At 46.1% G+C, this 18,830-nt stretch overlaps 1 protein-coding gene across 1 annotated transcript in view; it reads left to right on the top strand.

Annotated features, from left to right (window-relative positions):
- Window positions 1–5,504: 5,504 nt before the first annotated feature.
- SLC25A43 (solute carrier family 25 member 43) overlaps window positions 5,505–18,830 on the top strand; it is a 37,320-nt gene continuing 23,994 nt past the window's right edge. The window contains exons 1-3 of the mRNA XM_051969005.1: window positions 5,505–5,832; window positions 15,700–15,941; window positions 17,005–17,177. Of these exons, the coding sequence (XP_051824965.1) occupies window positions 5,558–5,832; window positions 15,700–15,941; window positions 17,005–17,177 (690 nt within the window). The 5' untranslated portion in view covers window positions 5,505–5,557. The remainder of the gene's footprint in view (window positions 5,833–15,699; window positions 15,942–17,004; window positions 17,178–18,830) is intronic.

Raw genomic sequence — 18,830 nt, 5'->3', positions numbered from 1 at the left:
ATCTACTTATTCAGTGCCATACTAATCAAACTCCCAAGAAATTATTTTGCAGATCTAGAAAAAAATAATAACAAAGTTCATCTGGAAGAACAAAAGGTCAAGAATGTCAGGAAAATTAATGAAAAATGCAAATGAATGTGGCCTAGCTGTACCAGATCTAAAACTATATTATAAAGCAGTGGTCATCAAAACCATTTGGTACTGGCTAAGAAATAAAACAGTTGATCAGTGGAATAGGTTAGGTTTGCAGAATAAAATAGTCAATGACTATAGCAATCTAATGTTTGACAAACCCCAAAGCCCCAGCTTTTGAGATGAGAATTCACTATTTCACAAAAACTTCAGAGAAAATTGGAAATTATTATGGCAGACACTAGACATGGACCCACACCTAACAACATATACCAAGATACGGTCAAAATGGGTTCATGATTTAGACATACAGGGTGATATTATAAACAAATTAGAAGAACAGAGGATAGTTTACCTCTCAAATATGTGAAAGAGGAAGGAATTTGTGACCCAAGAAGGACTAGAGATCATTGTTGAATAAAAAATAGAAAATTTTCATTACATTAAGTTAAAAAGTTTTTGTACAAACAAAACTACTGCAGACAAGATTAGAAGAGAAGCAATAAATTGGGAAAACATTTTTACATTCAAGGGTTCTGATAAAGGCCTCATATATAGAGAATTGACTCAAGTGTATAAGAAGTTAAGCTATTCTCCAACTGATAAATGGTCAAAGGCTATAAACAGACAATTTTCAAATGATGAAATTGAAACCATTTTCTAGGCATATGAAAAGGTTCTCCAAATCAATTTACAAATTAAGACAACCCTGAGGTACTACTACACATCTCTCAGATTGGCTAAGATGGCAGGAAAAGATAATGACGAAGACTGGAGGGGATGTGGGAAAAAATATGTATACATATATTGGATTTAACATATATTTTAAACATGTTTAACATATATTGGATTAATTGTCATCTAGGGGAGGGAGGGACAGGGAGGGAAAATTTTGGAATACAAGGAATACAAGGAATATGCAAGGGTCGGTGTTAAAAAATTATCCATGCATATGTTTTGAAAATAAAAAGCTCTAATAAAAATAATAAAATTAAAAATATTTTTTAAATCTCCAAGTACCAAGGAAAAAAATAAAAGCAACTACTGAAAAATCAGTTATAAATAACTGCACCAGCTATATAAAATTTTGGATAAGAATGATCCACCCTGGCTTTCACAAGAGCTATGAAACCCGAGAGGTTTTGTAAATAGAGGCCTGGGAACCAAGACCTAGATTCAAGACCTACTTCCTGTGTGACCTCTGAGCAAACAGCATAACCTCTCAGAACTTCTTTCTCCCCCCCCCTCCCATAAATGGCTCAGAAGATGCTCATCTGCTTTTGGTAGAGAGGTTACCTGGGATTTCCCTATAACAGTGAAATCTTAAGTCCAGTACCTATCTCTTACCCAGGACCAAAAGTTTATAATCATATATAATTGCAATGAGACTTCCTGGCCATCTCCAAACAAAGCTATAACCCTTTTCCCAAGCCACCTCTTTTCAACTTTAGTTTCCCCTCTGTTGTCTTCCTGTTTCAGAATGAAAGGGCCCCAGGCTGAGCAGCAACTGCTTGTGTATTACACACACACTTAGTAGAGGGACTGGTCTACAGTTGTCTCAGTCATACTGATCCATATCTGGCCACTGGACCTAAATGGCTCAGGGGGGAAAAGGGAGGCAGGTGATCTTGCACAGTTCTCCCCCACTTAAATAGAATTTATTTGCAAGTCATGATATCACGTCCCTGATGAGATCTCTTCCAGAATGAAGGACAAACAATAACCTCGGTAAGAGCTGCCCCAAACTGGTCAGCTGAGAAATTTTCTTTTTCTTTCTTTCTTTCTTTCTTTCTTCCCTTCTTCCTTTCTTTCTCTTTCTTTTTCTTTCTTCCTCCCTCCTTTCTTTCCTCCCTCCCTCCCTTCCCTCCTCTCATCTTCCCTTCTTCTTACCCTTCCTCCCTTTCTTTTCCCCTCCCTCTCTCCCTTCCTCTGTCCAAAGAAGGTCTCATACCCTTAGCTACAGATGCTCTCAAAACCTTTTTTTTCTTCTTTTGGCCTACAGTAAGCTCTTCACAAGCTCTTCCCTCCAGTCCTTCATTCATTGCTCCCTTCAGGGCCTACTATTTACCAAACATTGTACTAAATGTGGAAGTTTCAGAAAAGACAGAAATAAGGTGTCTGATGCAGAAGTGGAAATCATTCAGGATCCCCTGAAACCTGTAACCAGAGAAATGGCCTAGCTGCATAGGGCCTTGGGATGAGTAGCAGAGCTCCCAACATTAAATAACAGACAGGCACCTCCTAACTCAAGAGCAGTCTACTCTTTTCAATAATTAAGCCCTCTCCCTTCCTGGGGCCCCTACCCTTAATCTCCATTTGTTAAGAAAACAGCACCAAACAATGAAACATCCTGGCAGTGAGCCCCTGGGGTATGTAAGTCAATCTAAAAGGGTTTGCTGGAAATCCCAGGCAGAACCTTTAACCTACTTAGTTCTATTAGCAAGGCGAGCAAATTGAATTCTCAGGGAGCAGGAAGGAGTTAGAGACCATCTGGACTTATTTTACCCAGAAGAAGGTAAGGTGCTAAGGGGGTGGGTGAGCCCGAGGCTTGCTCTGGACCCTTAGAGGTGGTGGTGGATTCCAGTCCCGATGACTCCCAGAAGTAGCTTGGTGCAAGTTTCCCCAGATCTCCCAGACCCAGGACTCTGGATGTGACTCACTCCTCTCCCAAACACTCCAGGATGAATGGGTTTTAGCCCCAGTCACTCAAAGAGCTCTTTCAATGTGATTCATTTAAGATTCAGCTTCACCAAAGTACTGGCAAAACTCTGACCCTCTTCCCCCCCCCCCAAAAAAAAAAAAAAACACACAACACACACTGCAAGAATATTGGACCACTCTGCAGCAGAAAGGAGCCAATGTGCTCCAGCTCTCACTTGCCTCTGGGTTCTTTAGCAGCCCTACCCTGGGCCTACCCAGAAGTCTTTGCCAATCCCTTTAAGCCCTTCTTTGTCCCTTTTTTCCCCACTGGCTACTAAGTCCGTGCTAAATAAAGCTGCAGAGTAATCAAGAACACTGATTATATGCCAGAAGTCTTGTGTTTGAATCCTGCCATCAGCAATAGGCTTACCCTTCTGTCTTCTCATGATACCTTATTCCATCACACTCCAGCATCCATCCTGCCTGGGCTGTGATTCCTGGTTTGTGTGTGTGAGAGAGATTGGGGAGGGAGGGAGGGAGAGGGACACAGAGAGACACAGACACAGACACAGACACAGTGACAGAGATCGAGGCAGAGACAAAGCCCTCCTCATCGCCTTTATATAGGCCCTCCCCAGGCCTAGGACGCTCCACCCCCTTCCTTCCTCCCCCCCTCCTCGTGCCCCCCAGCCTGGCCCCTGCCTGCCCCCTCCACCTTCACCTCTTCAATTTCTCTGGTTTCTTCTAAGACTCACTCAGATCAAAACCCATTGCTGGGGAGGGGGGGTCTTTCCTGGGCCCCTCCCACCCTATTAATGCATTCCCTTTTTCGTTTACCCTTAAATGCACCTCATTAATTGACTCAAATTGGAACTCCTTGAGGGCAGGAACTAATTTTTTCTCCCCACTGTGTACGGCACAAAAAGAGATATTTATTAATAAATATTTATTGATCAATGGATTGATTAGCTGCGTTTGACAGGTTTCCTACCTAATTCATGTGGAATAAGATGATGTGAATGTGGAGGGGACAGGGAATTGGACTAGAGGCTTCTGGGAATCTCTTCCAAAGATCCCTCATGTGACTTTGGATAAGTCTTTTTTCCTGGACCTGTCTTCTTCTCTGTAAAATGAAGAGGTTGGTCGAAGTTCTTTCCAGCTGAGATTCTAGGCAAAAAGAGGCTCGGAAGAGGGAACAAAGAGGGGGACTATTCCATCCTTCAGCTTAATATGCTTTTCATGCTTAATATAATTTGGGGGGGTTACATTTATTTTTAACATTCTTTTTCTTTGATTTTGAATTCCAAGTTGTCTCCCTCCCTCCCTCCCTCCCTCCCTCCAGATCCTCCCCAACCCAGTGAGAAGGCAAACATTCTATCAGTAATACATGTGAAATCATGCAAATGCGAATGCAAATATACAAATGAAAATCGTTTGGGTGAAATTGAATATACTTTTCAAAAAGAAAATAATAGATGACGAGTTCTGGTTATGATCTATCATCAGCCTATTTTGTTTTTAGCATTCTGGTGGGTTTATGTTTGTCGATGCTTGTTAGAGTCATAAGAAAATCAATTTAGGGGGCAGCTAGATGTCTCAGGGGATAGAGACCTGGCCTTGAAGTCAGGAAGACATGAGTTCAAATCCAGCCTCGGACACTCAATAATTACTAGCTGTATGACGTTGGTCAAGTCACTTAACTCCAAGGGCCTTAGTAAAAAATACAAACAAAAAGAAAATCAATTTAAAATCTCTTCTGTGGGACGGAGCGCCGTCTCCGACTGGCCCAGAGACAATGGACAAAGGTGTGCCATTAAGATAAAGCTTCAGAAACCGCCAAGGTATGGGGTTATTTTGCTTGACTATTTTTTTCCCCAAAGGAAGATCTTTGAAAAAAAAAAAATGGAGGGCGGGGAGGGAGGGAGTTGATCCCTGAGCCTGGGAGAAAGAGACAAAGGGGAAAAAAAAAAAGAAAAAGAAGAGAGAGCGATAAAAATCTCCAAAAGACACCGAAGAACACCAAGTTCAGTAGGGGCCTCCCTGGGGCCCTGTCCTTTTAAATTTGATATAAGCTTTTTTAAAATGGAAACGTAACCAGCAGAATCTGACCGTTTCACAATGGATCCTGCAGTGTTTTTTTTAAAAAAAAAAAATGGCTGTCGGGAGCAGCTAGTCGGTGTCGTGGAGAGAGCACCAGTTCTGAGTTCAAATCTCGCTTCCTAGCTGTGGGACCCTGGGCACGTCACAACCACAAATGCCTCCGCAAAAAAAAAAAAATAATAATAATAATAACAATAATAATAATAAAAATAAAAATAATAATAAAAAATAAAAAAAATGTAGATCGGATGGATGGTTTTCATGCTTAATGGATGTTTGTTGATGGATAAAAAACCATTTTGTTTAAAAGGAAAGAAATTTCTCACCGATGGAAGACCGGGAGGAGAAAGAGGGATTTCGGCGAGCTTGGCTTTTTTTCTCGTCCGGCCAGAACGCCGGGGTCCGGGTTAGGGACGGGGGTGGGGGGCGTCAGTCTGTGTGGGCAGAGGGACGGTAGGATGGAGTCCGGCCAGCCCGAAGGGAAGGAGGGCCGCGCCCCCGGTCCCCGGCCACCACCCCGGCTGCAGCCCCGCCCCGGGCCTTCCCCTTCGCCTTCCCTGCTGCCGGCCGACTCGCTGCGCAGGGTGTGCTCCAGGGCCCGGGGGGGGCGGGGGCGGGGGTCCCCGCTGCCGGAGCCCGCGGCGGGCCGGAACCGGGCCCGGGCCCGCGGCCGCGAGCCACCGCGATGGTCACTTGGCGACGAGACGGGCGGCTCACGGGCGGCCAACGGCTGGTGTGCGCCGGCCTAGCCGGGGCGCTCAGCCTCAGCCTCACGGCCCCGCTGGAACTCGCCACCGTCCGGGCCCAGGTGGGCGCGGGCCCGGGCCAGCCGCGGGGCCCGTGGGCCGCCTGCCGGAGCGTCTGGCGCACCGAAGGGCCCCGGGCCCTGTGGAAGGGCAACGGCGTGGCGTGCCTGCGCCTCTTCCCCTACAGCGTGCTGCAGCTGGCTGCCTACCGCAAGTAAGGGAGGCCGGAGCGGGCCCGAGCCGGGCGGAGTTGGGGGAAGGGCAGAGGCCGGGACCCCCGGGGAGGCGGGGCGGGGCGGGCCGGCCCTCGGATCCTTCTGCCAGAGCCCTCTCCGCGCACCTCGGTCGGCTCGTGGATTTCGATCTGGGAGGGACGCGGAGGACTTCCACTTTAATCTCCCGACACCTTGGGAAGCCGAAGCCCAGGGGAGGGGCGAGTGATGACTTGGGCAGTTTCCCACGGAACCCTCGCCCACAAGGATCCTGCGGATCCACCCCCTCCTTGACAAAAGGGGAAGTCGAGGTCCACGGTGCTGAAATCGCCGGCCCGGGGTGACATAGCTGATGAGCCTTGGAGGTGGGATCCTCACGCCCCCTCCCAGGGCTCACAGTGGATCTCAGCTCCCTCAAAGAGAGTGTGAGCACTCTTTCCGGGCCATCCCCTAAACCTGGTCTGTGGATCCGATTTTCCTGAGTTTTTCCAAGTTTTATATTTTGTCTTTTCGCTACAGGCACAGACTCACCCGAGGCGTTCACAAAACAATCAAGGGTTTGATTTAAAGAATTATCGTCTTTGTGGATCTGTTTGAATTTTCCAGTGGATGAAAACATTGACAAAAACCCCAAACTTAAAAAAAAAAAAAAAAGTAATCTATTAGCCCTAGGGCAGTTAGATGACTCGGACCTGAAGTCAGGAAGATCTGAATTCAAATCCAGCCTCAGATACTTCCTAGCTGGGTGACTCTGGGCCAGTCACCTCCCCCTGCTTGTCTCAGTTTCCTCAACTGTAAAATGAGCTGGAGAAGGAAATGGCCAACCACTCCAGTATCTTTGGCAAGAAAGCCCCACACGGAGTCACTGAGAGTCTGACAAGCCCGAATAGCAACAAATATCAAGCCTTCCCTGAATTTTCTCTTGAAAATTCTCTTGAGCAGATGCGCATATGGCCAAAGATACAGATTCATTTGAAAAATCGAAGCCATATGCAGTAGTTTAGGAAGAGAAATTTCAAGACAACCTGAGTCTTGTAGGAAGTGAGGGATTCCCTCAGGCGGAGGTGAGGAGAGACTCCATTCCCGGGATAAAGGGAATGGGAGGTGGAGTATCAAGGGACAGGAGCTGCTAGAAGGCCATTCATGTAGAATAAGCCACAAAGTACTCAAGTAAGTACTCAAAGAGTTTCTATTTGATCCTGGATACAATAAGGAAGTAGGGGAGTTTGTTGAAGTAGGAAGAGAATGACAAGGTCAGACCTGCCCTTCAAGGGGGAAACTAAATACACACACACACACACACACACACACACACACACACACACATACATTTTTAGTGAGGCAATCAGGGTTAAATGATTTGCCCAGGGTCACATAGATAGTAAGTGTTTTAAGTATCTGAGTTCAAATTTGAACTCAGGTCCTTCTGACTTAAGGAGCTCTATCCAGTGAGCCATCTAGCTGCTCCCCTCTCTCCCCCCCAAAAAAAGCTCTTTTGGAAAAAGGATAAGGAGTGGGGAGAGACTTGAGGCAGGGGGACTACTTAGGAAGCTGTCTCAGTGCTTCATCTATGAGGTGATTAGGGCCTGAACAGGGGGAGAATAGAAGTTACCAAACAGAAGGCAGAAGCAGCAGTATTTGGCAAATGATTAGCTACTCCGCTCCCGGACAGGGCAGTATTCCTCAGTTAGGATATAAGCTCCTTTTTGTAGAGGCAGATTCATTCTCATCAGGGAGGTGATGCAAGCGAGTTGGATTTACGTGAGGGAGGGCTGTGCAGGGTCCCCCCGCAAAGCCTTCTGGGTCCGGTGGCCAGATCTAGATCAAGATGGCCTTGGATGAAATGGAAGACCTTGGCCTTTTTAAGCTGAGGTCTCAGTTTGATTGAGGCAACACCCATTCAGTGATTAAAGCCGGGGAGGCAAAGAATCTCTCACCTAATCCGGAAAGAAAATCGAAATCAGTGAATCTGAGAGGGGGAGACCCTCAGGGTTTCTGGCCAAAGCGGAAATGATTTCCATTTCTATTCCTTCTGAGTGAATTAGGACCCTGATAATGATCAGATGGGGTTTAACTAAAGTCTTCCCCAGATCTGTTTGACTGAGGCAATTGCTTGTTAAATAAACTAGAAAGTAAGTAAATAAATAAAAAACCCTCAGGGTTTCTGCCCCAAACCACAATAATTGCTATTTACTTTCACTCTGAGGAGCTCTAGGCCAAAACAAAGCCCAAGCGGGGTTGGCCTGGGACCTTTTGTTGTTGACCAAGGCAGAAAGCCAGCGGGATTTGAGTTTAAGGCACGGTCCTTAAGAAAGCCAGCTAGCCAGTGAACCCCAAAATAGCAAGGAAGGAAGGAAGCTAGCTGTTGCCTATCCTCAGTCGGGCAGTTCCCACTCACGGGGGTGATTGTTCCTCCTTCATTCTCTGAGAGGACCATGACATCATAAAACCCTGATTGCCTCCCCAAAAAAACTGGGTCTAAGCTAGTAAGAGGATGTTACTGATAGAGAGGCGAGCGTGTGACTCAGTGGATAGAGTAGGAATTGGACCTGGAGTGGAGAAAATCTGAGTCCAGAGATGCCCTCAGACACTAGTCCCTCACTTATCCCCTCAGGCTCAGTTTTAGTCATCTATAAATCGGGGGTGGCAGGAGCACCACCCGGGAATGCTGGGAGATCCAAGAGGTCATCATAAAGTAACAATGTAAACCTTAAAGAAGCAGTAAATAAAAGCCGGCTGTTCTTTTATCCCTGCCCAACGGCACGTGGTAGAAACGTCATGATTGCTCAGAACTGAATGGAATTCTTCATTGAGCGCTTTTCTGCGCTCTGACATCCACTGGCTGCATGACAGAATTTCTCAGTGTCTTAAAGTAACAGCCCAGGTGAGGAAGCACTGAGAGAGGGGATTCCTTACATCTAGGAAGTTACAGATCCGGGCCATCCTCCCTCGGCCTAATTATGCACAGGATAGATATTAGGACACTAATTTTTTTTTTTTGGCTGAGGCGATTGGGGTTAAGTGATTTGCCCAGGGTCACACAGCTAGGAAGCGTTAAGTGTTTGAGGGCAAATTTGAACTCAGATCCTCCTGATTTTAGGGCTGGGGCTCTATCCACTGAGCCACCTAGCTGCCCCGAAGTACTACTAGTACTAGTACTTGCTACTACTGCTGCAGCTGCTGCTTCTACTAGTATGTATTGCTTTCAGCTTCACGAAACATTTTAAAACCTACTAATAATCAAGGATACTGACAAGTATACACAATTAATATTAAGAGGACTGTCAGAAGAGGGGCTCAAAAAAGTCCATCCGGGATTTCAGAGGAGTCAAAGAATTACATCCGGTATCACTAGGGATGGCTGGGCCCTGTTTGGATCCAATTTTAGATGTGGCTCTCCACATTTAACCACAGGGAATATAGGGACCTGACCAAAGAGGAAGAGGTAGGAAAGTAAAAGAGGTATCCAGGAGACTGAAAGTATGGAGGAGAAATGGGACAATAAGGCTGAAAATTAAAGCCCTCATTATGGCAGGCCTTGAATGTTAGGTTGAGGAGAATAGGGAAAAAGGAATAAGTAGTTCTCAGTTGCTTACTCCGTGCTAGGCCCCGTGCTAAGCACTTTACATATATTATCTCATCCGATATTCACAACTCTAGGAGATAGGTGCTGTTATAATTTGTTTCCATGGTATATAGTTGAGGCAACTGGGAAAAACGACTTGCCCACAGTCATAGAGTTTAGTCAGTGTCTGAGTCTGGGTTTGTTCTCTAATATTCCAGACTCTAGGCCCGGTGCTTTGTGTATATGTGGTGCCCCCTAGTGGAAAATACAAAAATGGTCATTTTAAATTGGTAATCTGACCAAATAGTCCAGTAAACAAAGCTATTAGGATAGAGTGGTAATACAGGTCTGAACAAGGGTGATGACGTAGGGAAAACCGACACAACTTCATTTCTTGCTTTTTTTTTTCCTAAGGCAATTGGGGTTAAGTGACTTGCCCAGAGTCACACAGCTAGGAAACATTAAGTGTCTGAGGTCAAATTTGAACTCAGGTCCGGCACTCTATCCACTGTGCCGTCTAGCTGCCCCTATCAGAGAGATAATTGAATCCATGGAAATGGAGATCACCGCGTGACATAGGCCAGAGCCGAGGTGTCAGAACAGCAAAGGCATGAACCAGATGGAAATGTCATTGGGAAATATTGAACAAAATAAAGAAAAATACAATATAGATCATTTTAACGTGATTTTCTTTTTGAAATTTTATAGCTTTTTTTTTTTTTCAAAATCCATGCAAAGATTCACCATTCGCCTTTGCAAAACCTTGTGTTCCCATTTCCCCCCTCTCTTCCCTCCGCCCCTCCCCAGGACAGGTTAAACATGTGCAGTAGTTCTTCTAAACATATTTCCATATTCTTCATAACGTGGTTTTCCAAGTGGATATGTGGCCTGCAGAGAGCCTTATGTGGAGTTTAGTGGCCCTGTTTCTATTTGTAATTGGTAATAGCACCTACTCCACGCCAGGAGCCCCTAGTGGAATAAGGCCTTCCCTCCTGGGCTTAGGGGATGCTACAGGATAATGAGAGTGGGGAGCCCTCTAGTGTGGTGGAAACAGCTTTGGTTTGGCATTGGGAACTCTGGGATTCAGTTCCTTGCTGAGCCAACACTGGATGAGTCCGTTTCATTCTTTGGAACTCTCGTTTCCTCGGCAAAATCCAGAGTGTTTGGATTCTGGTTCTTTTTAAAATGAGAGAATTGGACTGGTCTCTGAGGCTCCTCTTCCAGCTCTATAGGAAGATACTATGTGTGACATTGGTCAAGTCTCTTCCCTTCCCTGGGCCTCAGTTTCCTCCTCTGTAAAAGCAAGATGTGGCTAGATAGCTTCAGCTCCTTCCCATGCTATATCTGGCAGCCTGTGGTGGCCTGGTGGTGCTACTATGAATGCTAGGCCTGGAGTCAGGAAGATAGAGGTTCAAATACAGTCTCAGAGACTCACCAGCTGTGTGACCCCAGGCAACTCACTCCAACCCGTTTGCCTCAGTTTCCTCATCAGTCAAACGAGCTGGAGAAAAAAATGGCAACCCACTCCAGTATCTTTGCCACGAAAACCCCAAACGGGGTCACGGAGAGTCAGACGCAACTCAACAATAGCAGGTGCCAATAGTTACATGGGAGTTTTTTCTCTACGATCCAAATGTGTGGGGCACAGATGTGTTGAACTTTCTATATGAACTAGAACTGGAAAAAATCAGGATGCAATCAGAGCAAATGTGTCATTATACAAAATGACAAGAAGGAGCTAGATGGACTTCTCAGGTCTCCCTTCCAGCATCATGTCTGCGAACCTAAATATTAAAGTTAACGCAATTAACGTTGACACTCTAGCGTACGTCACTTAATTTTCTACAATGAGTTGGGGTCTCAGGATCCTCTCTGTCGGGACCATGGGGGAGAATTTTACTTGTTTGAAGTTTCTGTCAGCTTGAAGTTTTATTGAGCCCCTGTTACGCACAAGACCTCATAAATAGCAGCAGAGGATGCAAAATCAAATGGGACTCAAGCCCTGGCACAGGAGTGACGAGGCTAATACGATCATAAGCACAAGTGGTACCAGTTAGAGTGACGCCCAAGGAGGGGAACAAACAAAACTCAATATGAGTTCCAAGGAGCGAGAGACATTTCCAGCTGGAATGATCAGATAGGCTTCCTGGACAACGGGGGGGGGGGCTTATTCTTTGGAAAACCGGGGAGTTTGGGGGTTTCCATTTTTGTTTTTGCTTTGTGATTATTAGAAAAGACAGGAAGGTGAATTCTAGTTTGCGAATACTAAAACTTTCCTTGCCTTTCCCTTCTCACCCGCTCTCTATGTCCGGACGCCTGTTCCCCTCCCTACATAAACAGCCACGGAGGTGTGCAAAGCTCAGAGAGATTTCTTGACCCATGTGCCTCAGTTTCCTGAGTTCTTCAGGGACCTCGGTGGGTTTTGTTGGGCTTAATGAGATGGTTAAATTGAAATGTCTGGTGATTTAGGCAAGAGCACTGGGGGCATATTGTGACCAAAGCTGTGTGTGTGGAAGAAAAGGTTATCTACTGATTCAAGGCAATTCCAATAGACTTGCCATCCGAATCCATAGAGGGAACTAGGGAAACCAAATGTGGATCAAAGTATAGTATCTTCACCTTTTGTGGTGGTTGTTTGTTTACTTGGGTTTTTTTTTTCTTTCTTATGTTTTTCCCCTTTTGATCTGATTTTTCTTCTATAGCATAATATGGAAATATGTTTAGAAGTATTGCACATGTTTAACCCATATTGGCTTGCTTGCTGTCTATGGGAGGGGGTGAGAGAAAGGAAGGGAAAAAGTTTGGAACACAAGGTTTGGCAAAGGACAAGGTTGGAAATGATTTTTGCATGTATTTGGGAAAAAACAAAATGCTATTGAAAGAAAGAAAGAAAGAAAGAAAAGGGAAGGAAAGAAGGAAGGAAGGAAGGAGAAAGGAAGGAAGGAAGAAAGAAAGAAAGATGGAAGGAAAGAAGGCAGGCAGGCAGGAAGGAAAGAAGGAACTGCCCTCCTGACCTTAAAGATTTAATTGTTGCACCACCTCCTAGAGCAGTGGTTCTCAAAGTCTAGTCCAGAGCATCCTGGGAATCTCTGAAATCCTTTCAGAAAGTCTACAAATTCATAATTAGTTTTTCTTTTTAATGTGATCAATATCTATAACTATAAACCACATAAACAAACACTCTTTGGACAGATCCTCAATCATTTTGAATAGGATAAAGATATTGAGAAGAAAAGTTTGAGGACCACTGATCTAGAGGAACCCTCTCTTGGTCTGCTGTATGTGTCATTTTGCATTTGTTTTATTTCTTCTCTCTACCCACAGTGCCTGGCACTGTGCCTGCCACATGGTACATACTTTATAAAATGCTTCTCAATTGGCTGATTGCTCCCCTTCTCTAAAGTCCTTCAGCACTGAGCTTCTTATATGAAAGGACTTAGCAGAAGTCCTGTAATTGGAAAGCGAGGGGGTCAATTGATTACTCACATTATATTTAGAATATAATAAATCTCCCTTGGATTTATTGTAATATCTTCACACTGGGCATTGGAGTAGAACAGATGGATTTCTGGTCTTGAAATTAGAAAGATGTGACTTCCAGTTCCCTCTCTGCCATTTAGCTGTGTGACCACGGGCAAGTCAAGTCACTTGACTTCTTTGTGACTCGGGCAACAAATTATAGGTTCTATTCTGTCAGATTTTCCATCTATTCTATTAGATGGGGGTGGGGGGGAAGTTCCCACCTGGGTGAAATCTTGAGCCCTTGATTGTGTGGTTCTACCCTAAGCCTCACCCAGCAGGCCAGCTTTCCCCAAACTGTGCCCCAGGCTCCAAAAACCACCCCTCCCTTCTCCCGAAACCCAAAGCAGAATGAGCCTACCTTTCAGCCTAAGCCCTCATTCATTCCCCGCTCCTGGGTCTCCTGTGAATTCTGTTGAAAGCAATCTGATTAAATCTTTAGGTGTGAATGAGGGAAAGGGTGGTTACCTTTTAAAAGAGCCAATTCTGTAATTGGTAGGATTTGATACCCACAAAAGTAACCCATTTCCAGCCCTGTGAGAAAATGATGGAGGGATTAAGAAGTTATTTGGCTCTTTAAGAATTATAAAGGTTCCTTGAGATTGCCCTGCCCCACATGTCTCTATTGTAAGGTGGTCCTGGTAAATTTAGAAAGGAGGGAAGAGAGAAGAATACACTAATTAGCAGAAAGGTAAAGAGGCTTAAGAGCCAAAAAACCTTTATTTGAGAGAGTGGAAAGGGGTCAGCCATCTCCAGTTTCCAATAAATTACTCTGCTCTTGTCTTTCTCCCTCTTTTTCTTTTTGAAAATTAAATTAAATGGATTTCCATCAAGGTAATTGCCTCTTTTTCAAATGGCAGAAAATACTGGGATGGCTCTTGCTACCTTAGACCCATTTCATGTGTTTTCTCGCTTTGTTTGCACAGTGATTTCCCCCCAGGTTTCTTGGCAGGGGAAGGCCTCCCATGGAAGTTCTCAGTAAATATTCCTCCTTTTCTCCTGGAAGCCCCTGATGATGGAGTTTATGCTCCATCCAAAATGAGGAACTCTGTGACATTTATTATTTGCCCAAGGGGAACTTCCTTAAAGCAAAATAACAACAACAACAATAATAATAGTAATAAAAATAGCCAAAAGCTATCATTAAAAAAAAGTTGGGGGGTATTTGATTACATTTCAAGTCAACTCACTAGTCAGGGAGCAGGAGAAGCGAAGAGAAGGGACCTTTTGTCAGTGGATGAGAAGAGTTCCTATTTATATTGATAGGATCCTCGCTCTAAACCTAGAGCATCCTAGATGTGGAAGGGACCTCCAAGGCCCTCTAGTTCAACAGCCTCCTTTTAGAGAGGAGGTAACTCTGTAACTTCCCTGTGGGGCCCAGGGAAGGAAATAACTTGCCAAAGTCCCACATATTCCGAAGTCTAGGCCTAGGCCTCAAACTAGGCCAGACTTCAGAGGCCAGCTAGTCCAATCCCTCATTTGAACAGTCAAGGAAACTGAGAGCCATAAAGATTAGATTTCCAGAGGATACACAGAGGATCCCATAATGCTGAAATTCACAGGCACATTTTATGATTACAAATCCAGGGCTATTTCCCCTTGGCCCTTTCCCCTTCTCCCATCCTCCAGGGCTGGGGGAGTATGGGTATTCTCATTCTTCTCATTTTCCAATTGAGGCAAGAGAGGGAAAATGACTTTTTGAAGGTCACACAGCTCAAAGGCAAAGCTGGGACTTGATCCAGGGAGGCCTTTTGGCTCCCGAACCAGTCCTTCCTCTCTCATCCCCATTCCAAGACTGCCAGTCGGTGAGAAAGGGCTGAAAGTCACGGCAGAAGAGGCTTTAGACTTAAAGGATCATTTGAAAATCAAAGTGGGATCATGGTAGGTAGAGAGCCCCCTGGAATGGACAACTCGGGTTCAAATTCCGCCTCTGATGCTAGCAGTATAATCTTGAGCAAATCCATTCTCCACCCTGGGCCTTACTTTGCTCTTCTGTAAAGTGAGGGAGTTGGACTAGTTCTAGCCTCTGGGGGCCCTTCTAGCTCTAGATCCGGGATCCTCCAAGTGACCTTAGCCAAGTCCCTTCCCCTCCCTGCTACTCAGTTTCCCTCTCTGTAAAATGCAGGGAGAAGGAGAGGCTCTTTTTTCAGTACTTCAAATATCGGTAATGTGGTCCTTCTCTCTCTGGAGCTCACCCCCCTTTTCCTTAGGAGAAGGTCTTGCTGGGACAAGAAACCTGGCACCCTGCGGGCCACCTGTCAGTGAACCTCTGTGTTCTGGAAGCTTGGCTGCTCTCCTAGGACAGTATGGGTCAAGATGGACTCCAAGCCTTCCTGGCTTGGGAGAAACTGAGCCAACTTGTCCTCTGCTTTCACAACCTTCCTGAACCCAGAATTTCATCTCCATGCTATTATTTGGCATAAAAAATAGTCGATTATTATGGCAGTAACCTGTGTGCCCTTCTGCATGGGCCTCAGTTTCCTAATCTGTAAAGTCAGACTTTATGACTTCTACTGTCCCTCTTAGATCTAGATCTATACGGGACCATGGACTAGTCCCTTCCCCTCCTGGGCCTCAGTTTCTCTTTTTGTAAAATGAGGGGCTCGGAGCAGGCGGCCTGTGAGATCCCTTCCAGCTCTAGATCTGTGACTCATCAGTAATGGCATTCCTAATACCGGCTTATGTTTGGGTGGCCCTCTTGGTTTTTCCCAGTCTTTTCCACCGCCGGGATGAGGTACCCAAGGTAGAGTGGAGTTCTTGGCCATTGTTTGTGTTGCCTTCACAGGTTCATACTGGTGTTCATGGATGATCTGGGTTACGTTTCCCAGTGGAGCGCAATCATGGCTGGAAGTCTCGCCGGCATGGTGGCCACCATCGTCACCTACCCAAGTGACGTCATCAAAACTCGGTTGATTATGCAGAACTTGCTGAAGCCATCTTACAAGGGAATCTGCCACGCTTTCTGTACTATTTATCAGCAGGAAGGCTTTCTGGCACTTTACCGAGGAGTTTCCCTCACCGTTCTAGGTAAGCGGGAAAAGAAACTCTCGGATCCTATCTTACCATGCAGAAGGCCCACCAGGAAATCGTATTTTATAGAGGAGAGAACACAGGAGCATTGTATTCTAATCCTAGCTCTGCCGTTAATTGATTCCGTGACCTGGGACAGGCTATTTCCCTCACCGGGCCTCAGTTTCCCATAAACTATAAAAATGTCTAAAGGATTTGTAAGGCACCTTCTAACTTTGTCATTCCGTGACATTGGGGAGGTACCGTGGTGCCATGGGAAAAACCACTGTCTCTGGAATTGGGGGTCTCGGGGTCACACCGCTTTTGTGACCTCAGCTAAATCATTTAACCTCCCAAGGTCTCAGTTTCCTCATTTGTAAAATGAGGGCCTTGGATCCACTGGCCTCCGAGGTTCCTTCTCAATCTAGGATCTTGGATGGCCCATCGGTGATACAGTGGATAGAGCACTGGGCTTAGAATCAGGAAAACCATCATTCGAATCCAGCCTCGCGCTGACCAGCTCTGTCACGATGATCCGCTCTCTCAGCCTCGGTTCCCTTCTGGGCAAAATGGAACCAATAATAGCGGCCTCCTCAGAGGATTGTTGTAAGGGCCAAATAAACACACATATGTGCAACGCTTGATAAATCTTAAAGCCGCATAGAAACATGAGCTATTACTGAGTTACTTCAGCTCTGGGCCCTTAGTTTCCCCCTCTGTAAAATGAGCGAGATGGCCTGAATGGTACTTGAGGTCCCTTCTAGCTCTAGATGAACCTCCGCTATGTTTTAATGTCCAACATTGAGACTCCCCTGAGCCACTGTGGAAGCACGGGTCCACCTCCTCACTTGAAGAGGCTTGGAACCCCAGATGTGACTTGTTTTCCATACTCCTTCCTTAGCTAGAGTACATCACTTGCTTCCCACTGAAGTTTTTAGGAATCTAATATGAATTGCCCTCTGCCTTCATCCCCCAGAGTCCTGTTCCTCTACCTGGCTTCCTCTAGGTGGTTTTTTATCTTTAACCGGATTTTGTTTGTCCCTGAGCTCACTGTGCCTTTCTCCCTGACTTTACCATCCAGGTGCTCTGCCATTCTCTGCCGGCTCTTTCCTAGTTTACGTGAACCTTAATCGCATCTGGAATGGGCGCCAAGATCGGTTTTCCCCACTCCAGAACTTTGCCAACAGCTGCCTTGCTGCTGGGGTCGCCCAGACGATCTCCTACCCTTTCGACACCATGAAGAGGAAGATGCAGGTAAAGGGACGAGGGGGTGTCTCTTTGGGCGGCCTTGGTCCATGGGTTCCGGCCTCCTGAAGATGCTGGCTCCCAAGCTCAGGTTTCCATTAGCAAAAGGACCTGGCGTCCATTCCCAATGAATGCAAAGCAATGAATCCAATTAGCGAGGTCCTCCTTGCATTTTGGACATGTTCTCCCCAGCAGAAAGTCTCTTCCTCTGGTATCTTTGGATAGACTTGGGGGTCTGCTTAACTTGGGTGGTGGTGGAGGGGGGGAACGCCAGCTTTATTTTCATTCATCTCAAACTGAAATTTAGAGTTGCTTTCAAATGTGAACAGTCATTGGACCCGCTGCCAGATTGAACACAAACGCAGTTCTAGTCTGTTCTTCAATCTGATTGTTTCCTTCAGAAGCCTTTAAAAACACTCTTGGGGAGGATTCTGGGAGCTTTGCCGGAGGGGCCAGGGCATAGAAAGGGAACTCAGAGACTTCCAGATCTGTAAGCGATAGACTGGCAAGAAGGGTTTTTGATGGCATCACTGGGCCAAGATCAAAGAGACCCGGACGGGTCAAAACCGTCTGCCTACTTCACAGTGTGGCTGGGGCCGCCGGGTGACAGGAGGAATCGGACTTCCAGACCTCAGGTCTCTAGGCTGCAGTGGGGGGAGAAAGCCACTGAGGGTACAGGGCTGCTGCTGCCACCAGCTGGGCAACATGTGCCCCTCCAGAATGCAACAGCCGGCCTTAAAAGTCTTGCACTGGTGGCCCTGCCCAGTTACTTCCTTGCCTTAGATCACTGTGGCGTCCCCAAATTCATCAGCCCGCTGTCGGCTTTCTGGTGGTGAGCCCCTCTCATCACGTAGCCGGGCCGGGCCTTAGGCCACAGACATAGAGGCCGTCGTCAGCCCACACCCAAGGGTGCGGTGGATAAAGGACTAGATTTGAAATCAGGACCTGAATTTGAAGCCCTGCTCTGTGAGACCTTAGGCAAAGATCTTTACTGGCTTCAGGAAAAGGAAAGGGTTGGCTTCATTGGCCTCCAAGGGCCTTTCATCTCTAGAGCTAGGATCCTATGTGTTATTATTTGGTAAAGTACTTCCTCTCCCTGAGAAGGAGTATCTTCCAGCTTTAAATCGCTGTGTGTGTGACCTTGGACAAGTCACCTTCTTCCCCTGAGCAGCCAGATGGAATAGATTGTTGGACCCCGAGGCAGGAAGTCCTGAGTTCAGATCCTCCCTCAGACACTTAGTCGCTGTGTGAACCTCAGCAAGTTTCTTAACTTCTCTCAGGTTTCCCATCTGTAAAATGGAGATCATCGTCATAACAATAGATCCTGCCTTATGGGATTGTTCTTGAGGATCAAAGGAAATACCACAGGAAGTACTTTGCAAGCCATAAAGCTCTATTAGAAACGCTAAGCATTATTGTTATTATTATTACCATCATCTTTATTATTGTTACCATCCCCCAGGGCTCTGTCATATTGCTACCATTTTTTCTACTCTGTAAAATGAGAGGGGTGGGCTCACCGGCCTCTGAGGGCCCCTCCAGCTCCAGGATCCTCTGGGCCCTTTCCTGGGCCTCAGCTTCCTATTCCGTACGGCCAGGAGGCTGGCTTAGGCCGCCTTCAAGGTTCTTTTCAGCTCCGAGTCTCCGGCCATCCCAGCTTGG

The sequence above is a fragment of the Antechinus flavipes genome, chromosome X (assembly GCF_016432865.1).
Source record: "Antechinus flavipes isolate AdamAnt ecotype Samford, QLD, Australia chromosome X, AdamAnt_v2, whole genome shotgun sequence".
Lineage (NCBI taxonomy): Eukaryota > Metazoa > Chordata > Mammalia > Dasyuromorphia > Dasyuridae > Antechinus > Antechinus flavipes.
The sequence above is the reverse complement of the archived record's forward strand: the minus strand, read 5'-3'. Positions and strand labels throughout refer to the sequence as shown.